Here is an 8,939-nt window from a genome sequence, read left to right as displayed (position 1 = left end):
TATAAATTTTGGTGAAATTACATAGCTGGATTTTAAAAGGAGAAACGAACAGACAAAAACCCCACAGAAATAATTATTGCCTTTACTACTCAACCACAGTCCTTCTGTTTTAACAGTACAGGAAGAAAAATTGGTGAGTCCACATTTTACTCTAGTGGGTAAGCAATTCTTCATTGCTCACAGCTGTCAGCTATCATGGTGTGTGGCGTGTGAGTTGACTCAGCTGATGCGGTCATCACCTGTGAAGGAAGTATTGGAGCGGAGCCCACTTTGGTACCTGACAGTGACAGCAAGGATGTTGTTTGGACCAGACTTTGTTTTCTCTTATTCTGGAAACCCCTTTTGCGTCCTACACGAGAGGGCCCTACTTTGCTTCCCCCACCAAAAAAATAAATAAAACAAATAACCTTCAAGTTTGGAGTATATCATACACAGATGGCATGGCCCTCAACGGTGCTAGTCTCTCCTCTAAGAGGTGACACTGTAATCATGGCAGTCATTCACATCTTAGTAAGAAATAGCCTATCAGATCCTTGCCAGGGATCTGACTTTGCCTAGAACTCAGAAAGAGGCTGAAAGGAGGACGCTGCGCGGAGCCCACATTCAGCTCCCTTCTATAAGGCCAAGCCTCCAAGCCCCGAGTCCCAGGAAGTCCTCTGGGGGAAGGGCCAAGGCCCTGCCCTACTGCCTCCCCCCGCCTGCCTGGGCGACACTCCCCTTCCGCAGCTATAAGGGCCTCGGACCGTACGCTTCTTTACCCGGAGCCTGTCCGAACGCGGAGCCGGTAAGGCGGGGCCGGGGAGTAGTGGAGAGGTGGGCCGGGCGGAACAGGCCAGCCAGAACTCCATAGGCGCCGAGCCCCGGGTGCCTAGTGATCCCCGCAGCCCCTTGCCCTGCGCCCCGGACGCCGCAGCCCACGCCGTGCGCCCCGCCCCCGGGAGCCCGGATCTCCCAGCACCGCGCCGGGGGCGCTAGGCCCGCGAGGGCCGAGGTCGGTGCGTGGCGGCTGGAGTCCGTAGGACCCGGGATCAGAATGTTTTTCTTCCTGTTCTTCCTTTTCGCCTGAGCTGTTTGTGGCAGTTTCCTGGCAGCGCGGCCCCGAGGAGCCTGCTTCTCCTTTCTGCCACAGGAGGAAGAGAAAGAAGGCCAGATCCGGGAGATGATTTATCAGTTAACAGTAATGTAGCTAATTGCTTACCCGCTAGGCAGCCGGCACAGCTGGTGGTCTTCCTGGCCTCTCTGTGGGGACATTAAGACTCTGAGAGAAGTCAGTGGCTGAGCTGAGACCTAAGGCCAGGTGCCCCTAACTGTTGCAAGAATGACAGGATAGCTGTCACCTTCTCCCTGTCCGGCTGCCCTGCCACACCCTGGGACCTGTGTTGTGTTTATAAACTCTCACATCCAACACTAAGCTATGAGACTTGCGATTCTTAACCTGTGGAAGCGTTAGACTAAATCTCAATAATGAGGACAATTGTATTTACTTCAGTGGAATTTGCTTTAGTGCAAGGTAGGTAGTAATGATTTCTAGTAGACACATTATTGTAGGTAAATATGGACAGTGGATTCATTGCCCAGATGAATCAGAGATTGAACCAAAGGTGCACAGCAATGTGTGTGCTCCTAAACTTAGTAGGCGAGGCTCCGTGTGGGCCCCTCCTCAGTCTGTCTGTGAGGTCAGAACCCTTTAGGGTGCCCTAGTCCTGGGTCCCTGCTAAATCCCTTGGTGAAATTACATAGCTGGACCCTGCGGGGGTCATCCCCAGTCCCACATGCGTGCATGGGGTAAGTATCTTGCCCTCCTAAAAATAAAGTGAGAAAGAGAAAGTACAAGTTGCAGGGCCTTTCAGGGCATTCCAGGGTGGTTGACAGCCGCCGAGGAGGAGCGGGGGAGATGCGGATTGCCTCATTTGCTGCAGTGGCCGGTGGGCAGCTCGGGCCCTCTCTTCTGTGTTGTAGCCTTCACCATGGAGCAGTTGAGCACAGCCAACACCCATTTCGCCGTGGACCTGTTCCGCGTTTTGAATAAGGACAATCCTACTGGGAACATCTTCATCTCTCCCTTCAGCATTTCATCAGCATTGGCCATGATCTTTCTGGGGACTCGAGGCAATACTGCAGCACAGGTGTCCAAGGTCAGCAGAACCGAACAAAAACAGCCCGCTCTCCCTTGAGTCTCCTTGCTCATGTCAAGTCCGTACTGAGAGGTTGTGCCTTTGAGCTCTTACAGTGTGTGTGTATGTGTTTGAGATTTTATTTATGTATTTGAGACAGTGTGAAGGGTGGGGGGAGGGCAGAGGGAGAAGCAGACTTCTGCTGAGCAGGGAACCTGAGGAGGGGCTTTATCCCAGAGCTGCGGGATCATGACCTGAGCCGAAGGCAGACGCTTAACCGACTGAGCCACTCAGGCACCCCTCTTTTTTTTTTTTTTTTTAAATTGAAGATTTTTGTTTCTTTATTTGACAGAGATCACAAATAGGCAGAGAGGCAGATGGGGGGTGGAGGTGGGGTGAGATGGCGGGGAGGGGAGGGAAGCAGGCTCTCTGCTAAGCAGAGAGCCCGATGTAGGGCTCAATCCCAGGACCCTGGGATCATGACCTGAGCTGAAGTCAGAGGCTTAACCCACTGAGCCACCCAGGTGCCCCATCAGGCATCCCTCTTAACGGTGTGTTTTTAAAACTGTATTTCTGTGTTCAACCATATACTGTGAGGTCAGAATTTCAGAAGAAGCCCCAAGAACAATCCATTTGTATGCAGGCTTTCCTTCATGATCAAGTCTTTACAGGGCACCTGCTCTGTGCCAGGCACTGTTTTATATGTGGCTGAGGGCAGGGCACTGAGGAAGGCTGATGAAAGCCCTGTGGTGTGCCTCTTGCATGACAGCTTTCCTGTAAGCCAGAACATCTCTTCCCGGACGAGGATTTTCCATTCTCTGCTTTGCATGTGATGAGCCTGTTTATGTAATGTTACTTTTGAGCATAATGACACATAGGAAATGCTCCACAGTGGAGAAGTTGGCAGTGGTGTCCTTTTGAGGGGACAAAGCAAGTGTGTGATTCCGTGTTGCCTCCGCCTAGCCCTGGGCCTGGCACCAAGTGTGGCTCTGTGGGCTGTGACACAGTGTGCCTTTGTGAGTAGGAGGGCCCCGAAGGGAGGGATTGGCTGGGGATGGGGGTGGGGGACCAAGCCCTTGAGGGTGTGGCAGGTCCCTCTCTCACTCCCAGGAGGAGAAGCAGATGCCCAGCCTTCCTCCTGTCCTTTGTGGGGGTGGAGGCCACTTCCGTGCTGGGTATTCTTTCATTCCAAGAGGGGAACCCTGGCTTCCCTTGGAATCTAGGGAAAAGGAGTGCCAAGAGGGAAGGGCTTTCTGACGTACCACTCATAAAGTACAGGGCAGCCGACACTAGGAAAGGTCTAGCCCTGGATTCAAGTTTATGGTCTGTTACAGCTGCAAAGCCTCTATGACTGTACTTTATGGAGAACAAATCCTCTACATCAGTGCAGATATGAAAGCATTTAAAAATTTTCAAAGCTCCTCTTTTTTTCTTACCCTCTGGTAGTAATTTTTAGTGACTTCCTGCAGGTTAATACCAGCTTCTGTTTTTAAAAAATTTTACTTCTGGGGCGCCTGGGTGGCTAGTGGGTTAAGCTGCTGCCTTCGGCTCAGGTCATGATCTCAGGGTCCTGGGATCCAGTCCCGCATTGGGCTCTCTGCTCAGCAGGGAGCCTGCTTCCCTCTCTCTCTCTCTCTCTCTCTCTGCCTGCCTCTCTGTCTACTTGTGATCTCTCTCTGTCAAATAAATAAATACAATCTTAAAAAATTTTTTTTTACTTATTTGAGAGAGAGTAAGTGAGAGATGCAGAGCAGGAGCAGGAGGAGAAGCAGGAGGAGAGGGGAAGCAGACTGCCCACTGAGCAGGGAGCCTGGCCTGGGGCTTGATCCCCAGACTCCAGGATCAGAACCCAAGGCCAAGGGCAGACATTTAATGGACTGAGCCACTCTGGGGCTCCCTGTCAGCTCCTATTTTGAGGCTTTCTTTATGCCTTCAGCGAAGAATAGTTTCAAGGTCCTCCCCACCCCTATTTCCCCTGAAGCAGACTGATCGCAGCAACTGTGGAAACATTCCGTATCTTGGTGAGTAAGTGGACTTTGTACACTGTAGAGGTTTGTTCCTTGTGTCTTAAAAGCAAAGAACCAGCCCAGGCCTCATAAAACCATAAAGGGACTCTTGATTTGTAACTGATACATGAGGAACTAAACTTTTGCTGAATATTAAGTTTAAAGAAGTTATTTTTAAGTAAGTGAGTTACTGATGCTAATAGTATAATAAAAAAAAAATATTCCCCCTCTGCCTATAGTAACTTTGAGTTCCTGCCTGGGTCATGTTTCTTATTTTTTCTGTTTATTTCTGAGAACGTTCAGTGAAATTATATTAGATACAAGATAAGCACATGATTTATTTATGATTTTATTTGGGACAAAAAGCAGACTTGTATAAATACTTAGTTTATTAACCACTCATACTGTAGAACTAGAATTATAACAAAAAGTAGTATAAAAGTAGTTTATTTTTTAAATTTTTATTCTTTTAAAGATTTTATTTATTTGACAGACAGAGATCACAAGTAGGCAGAGAGGCAGGCAGAGAGCGAGGAAGGGAAGCAGGCTCCCTGCTGAACAGAGAACCCGATGCGGGGCTCGATCCCAGGACCTTGGGATCATGACCTGAACCGAAGGCAGAGGTTTTAACCCACTGAGCCACCCAGGCGCCCCATAAAAGTAGTTTCTGATGTAATTATTGTATCTCACAAAGCTGTACATTTTGGATTCTCTATTATTTGTTCACCTATGAGAAATTAATAAAATATTGGGCTGCAGATCATGAAAAATCAGTAAAAAAAAAAACACATTAATTTAGTTTGGTGGAAGCAAATGCCAAGGAATCACCTTATAATTTCAAAATAAGAATGTTATAGAAGGAATGTTTTCTTTATTTTAGACTCTTCATTTTGATATGGTTGAAGAGATTCATTCAAGATTTCAGAGTCTGAATGCTGATATCAACAAATGTGGAGCTTCCTATATCCTGAAACTTGCTAATAGGTTATATGGAGAGAAGACATACAATTTCCTCCCTGTAAGTACTTTGCACTTCTTGTTCAAAAACTCACTTAGACAACGCAGATTTTTTCCTAGCATAACCAAGCCATAGAAATGTTTTAATTTTTATAAAAACTCAGAAAAATGATACAGAATGAAAACATATGACAGACAGCACTCCCATTAATTGACATGGCTTCATTTTATGGTCTTCACAGTGAAAAAGATCGATCCTGGCTGTTTTGCTAAAGCAAGAGTGAATTCCATAATTCTTTTCCAAGGACAATCAATATTTGCTTATTTATGAAAATGTCAGCCAGATGTTGGAAAAGAATTGGTAAATTTTACGCAACACCAAAACTACTGAACTATACATTAAAAAATGGTTAAGGTGGAAAATTTAGTGTTCTGTGGGTTTTTTTTTTTAACCATAATAAAAAGAGTATAAAGTTAGAATTTTTTTGTTGTTGTTATAATGCAATTTGTACCTTTAGGACCATTTCTGCTTTAAAGGATTTTAGGAAACTATCTCTGTATGTAGTAGGAGTTATTCATGACATTACCTTTTTTTTTAAACAGGAGTTCCTAGCTTCAACTCAGAAAATGTATGGTGCTGAATTGGCCACTGTGGATTTTCAGCAAGCCTCTGAAGACTCGAGGAAGGTGATTAATGAGTGGGTCAAAGGGCAGACAGAAGGTAAGAGAGAGGGCAGAATGTAATCATTACACACGTTCTCCTCCTCCTTCCAGCTTCCCCACCTGCATGTGATTGCCTCTGCCTTTTTCCTGTTCCCTCATCCTGACCCTGGGAATCCTGGGGTTCATCCTGGGCATGAACTCTGCACCACCTGGTTGGACAGTGTTCACACGTAGAAAATTCTTCACAGAGGAAATGTCAGCATGATTTAACTGAAGTAGCTAAATAGGTTTTCCCTCATAAGTTCCCAAAAGTCCGTTTTAAAATGAAAACTCAGCTTGAATGTAGAATAAAAGGAAAAAAAATTTTGAGGGAAATCTAGCCTGGCCCAGATTATTTCATATACACATGGAAAGAAATACGCTAATACTTGTGAAGGAATATTCATGAACCACTGTGGTCATAAATAATTTTTGTCCACTTTTCGTCTAAGAAATCAGGGATGGGGGTTCGCCTGCGTGGCTCAGTGGGTTAAAGCCTCTGCCTTCTGCTCAGGTCATGATCCCAGGGTGCTGGGATCGAGCCCCGCATTGGGCTCTCTGCTCTGCGGGGAACCTGCTTCGTCCTCTCTCTCTGCCTGCCTCTCTGCCTACTTGTGATCTCTGTCTGTCAAATAAATAAATTAAAAAAAAAAATCTTAAAAAAAAAGAGAAATCAGGGATGGTAGCTGGGACTGTCGAGCACAGCTGTCTCTGACCTAGTCATGGGAGGAGTCAGGGCACCTGCAGAACACCTGTCTTCCATACAATGAGTTGTTCAAGGTAGCGCTGTCTGTGGTCTAGGGTGTATCCAGTGTTTCAGTGGAGTAATTGCCCTTTTTGGATATGTACTAAAAGCTTTTTTCTTTTTCTTTTTCTTTCTTTCTTTCTTTTTTTTTTTTGGTGAGATTTGGCTCCTACTTAGAGGGTTTGAAAAAGTGATTTACTAATGTCCAAAAATACTTTCGTTCAGGACATTTTTTTTTTCCTGGAAAAGAATGGTCATTCTCAAAGCTCATTGTTTACCATGTACTCCAGAAAAGGAGCAATGTGCTGTTTTAGCTCATTAGCCCTTTACTTGGATTATTTAAATGAGAAACATGCTGATAGGGCTTTCCTGACTTCATATCACACAAAAGAAAAATTAAGTACAGAATTTGCTTTTGGATTGCATTTCAGTGCTAATCAAATGTTAGTTCCGATTTGGAATTCTGATAGATGGATTTATTTTTAAAAAGCTAACTTTATCTTTTTAGGGAAGATTCCAGAACTGTTGGAAGCAGGTACGGTTGACAGCATGACTAAACTTGTGCTGGTGAACGCCATCTATTTCAAAGGCAGCTGGGAGGATGAGTTCCGGAAGGAAGACACTGCGGATGCCCCATTCCGACTGAATAAGGTAAGAGAGAGGTAACTGCCTAAACTTACTCTTGTCTCGAAGAGAATGGGGATAAAAATGTGAGTGAGTCGTTCGTTTGTTTTCAACTCTTCAGAAAGACAAAAAAACCGTGAAAATGATGTATCAGAAGAAGAAACTCCCATTTGGCTACATCCAGGACCTTAAGTGCCGTGTGCTGGAACTGCCTTACCGGGGCAAAGAGCTCAGCATGATTATCCTGTTGCCTGATGACATTGAGGATGGGTCAACGGGTCTCAAGAAGGTAACAGCTCCCAGCTTCACGCTTCGTGTCTCTTCTGGTTGTATCCACCTGCCTTGTGTGGTAGTGGCCGGTGCTTGGTGTGTGCTTATGGATGGTTCTTTCCTTTCCAGTGCTTTGTCATTCTTTTGTCAAGTGGCTCATGGAATTTACTACTCCAAAGCCCAAAGTTTACATTTTCAGCTACTGTCAGGGAACAGCTCTGTTATATTATCTCCAGTCCCTGGAAAGAAATGACATCTTCCAAATGGAATCTGTCTGGGGACAAGACATGGAGGAGACTAATTAGCAACTGATATAATGGGTCTGTTCATTTCAGTAATGTTTTACTAGCTTGCTTATGTAAAATTGTTCTCACTTCTTCTTTTTGCCCATTCTCATTCCAGATTGAGGAACAGTTAACTCTGGAAAAACTGCATGAGTGGACCAAAGCTGAGAATCTGGATTGGGTTGAAGTCAACGTCCACTTGCCCAAGTTCAAACTGGAGGAGAGCTATGACCTCAACTCCCACCTAGCCCACCTGGGTATAGAGGATCTCTTTAGTCGCAAGGCTGATCTGTCTGGCATGTCAGGAACCAGGGATCTTTTCATATCAAAAGTTGTCCACAAGTCCTTTGTGGAAGTGAATGAAGAGGGCACAGAGGCGGCAGCCGCTACAGCAGGCATTGCCACCTTTGCCATGTTGGTGCACGAGGAGAACTTTGTTGCTGACCATCCATTCATTTTCTTCATTCGGCACAATTCCTCATCTCACATCCTGTTCTTGGGCAGACTTTCTTCCCCTTAGAGACTGGAAATACAAGGTCAAGCTTAGAGCTTTGTTAGCTGCACATTTAATGGTGTCAAGTTTCACACATCTTTGCCAATACCACTATCATCCCTAAGCAGATCTTTAATTTCACTTGTAAGTTCAGCTCTTTCCTGTTTACATACACCCATGAACTTTGGCACAGATATCTATTTTCCTATTTTTTTTATATTGACAAAGTCCAGTGATTGCTTTTGAATGCAAGTTAAAAAAAAATCAAGAAATGAGATGTGTTAGATTCTTGACAACATAGTAGTCTATGAAGTTGCTATGCTCTCCTGATAGCCAAAGGAAACATGGTAATTCTGTAATTATTTTACGCACAGAATTTTGAAAGCCCAAATCGAGAGACGCATATTGTAGAAAGGAGGCTTAAAAACGGATATTCAGTGGAAATATAGGGCCTCAATTAAAGGCCTGGTTTATAAAGACAAAATTGCCTTGGCCAATATTTCTGATCCCTTATTCTACAAGATTAGTGTTTTTGGTGGTTGTTCTTATTCTTTCAAACTGTTAAAGAGCCACCAGGCTATCCAGGTGATAGCCTGCCTTCCCCTTTTCATTCTCCTTTATCCTATGTGATGTGGCATTGGTGTGGGATTACATGGAGTCAAAAAGTAGGTGTCTTATCATAAAAGATGCTAAGAAATGACAGAAAGAATAATATAGTGGGAAAACTATTAACCAAGATCTCAC

At 44.9% G+C, this 8,939-nt stretch overlaps 1 protein-coding gene across 1 annotated transcript; it reads left to right on the top strand.

Annotated features, from left to right (window-relative positions):
- The first annotated feature begins 675 nt into the window (after positions 1 to 675).
- On the top strand, positions 676 to 8,459 carry SERPINB1 (serpin family B member 1). Its single transcript, XM_032861456.1, has 7 exons — positions 676 to 784; positions 1,960 to 2,135; positions 5,001 to 5,138; positions 5,681 to 5,798; positions 7,033 to 7,175; positions 7,270 to 7,437; positions 7,821 to 8,459. Exons 2-7 carry the CDS (start codon positions 1,968 to 1,970, stop codon positions 8,220 to 8,222), a joined length of 1,137 nt encoding a protein of 378 aa, XP_032717347.1. The 5' UTR covers positions 676 to 784; positions 1,960 to 1,967; the 3' UTR covers positions 8,223 to 8,459.
- The last annotated feature ends 480 nt before the right edge of the window (positions 8,460 to 8,939 follow it).

This window comes from Lontra canadensis, unplaced genomic scaffold (assembly GCF_010015895.1).
Source record: "Lontra canadensis isolate GAN:19392208 unplaced genomic scaffold, GSC_riverotter_1.0 scaffold21, whole genome shotgun sequence".
Lineage (NCBI taxonomy): Eukaryota > Metazoa > Chordata > Mammalia > Carnivora > Mustelidae > Lontra > Lontra canadensis.
The sequence above is the reverse complement of the archived record's forward strand: the minus strand, read 5'-3'. Positions and strand labels throughout refer to the sequence as shown.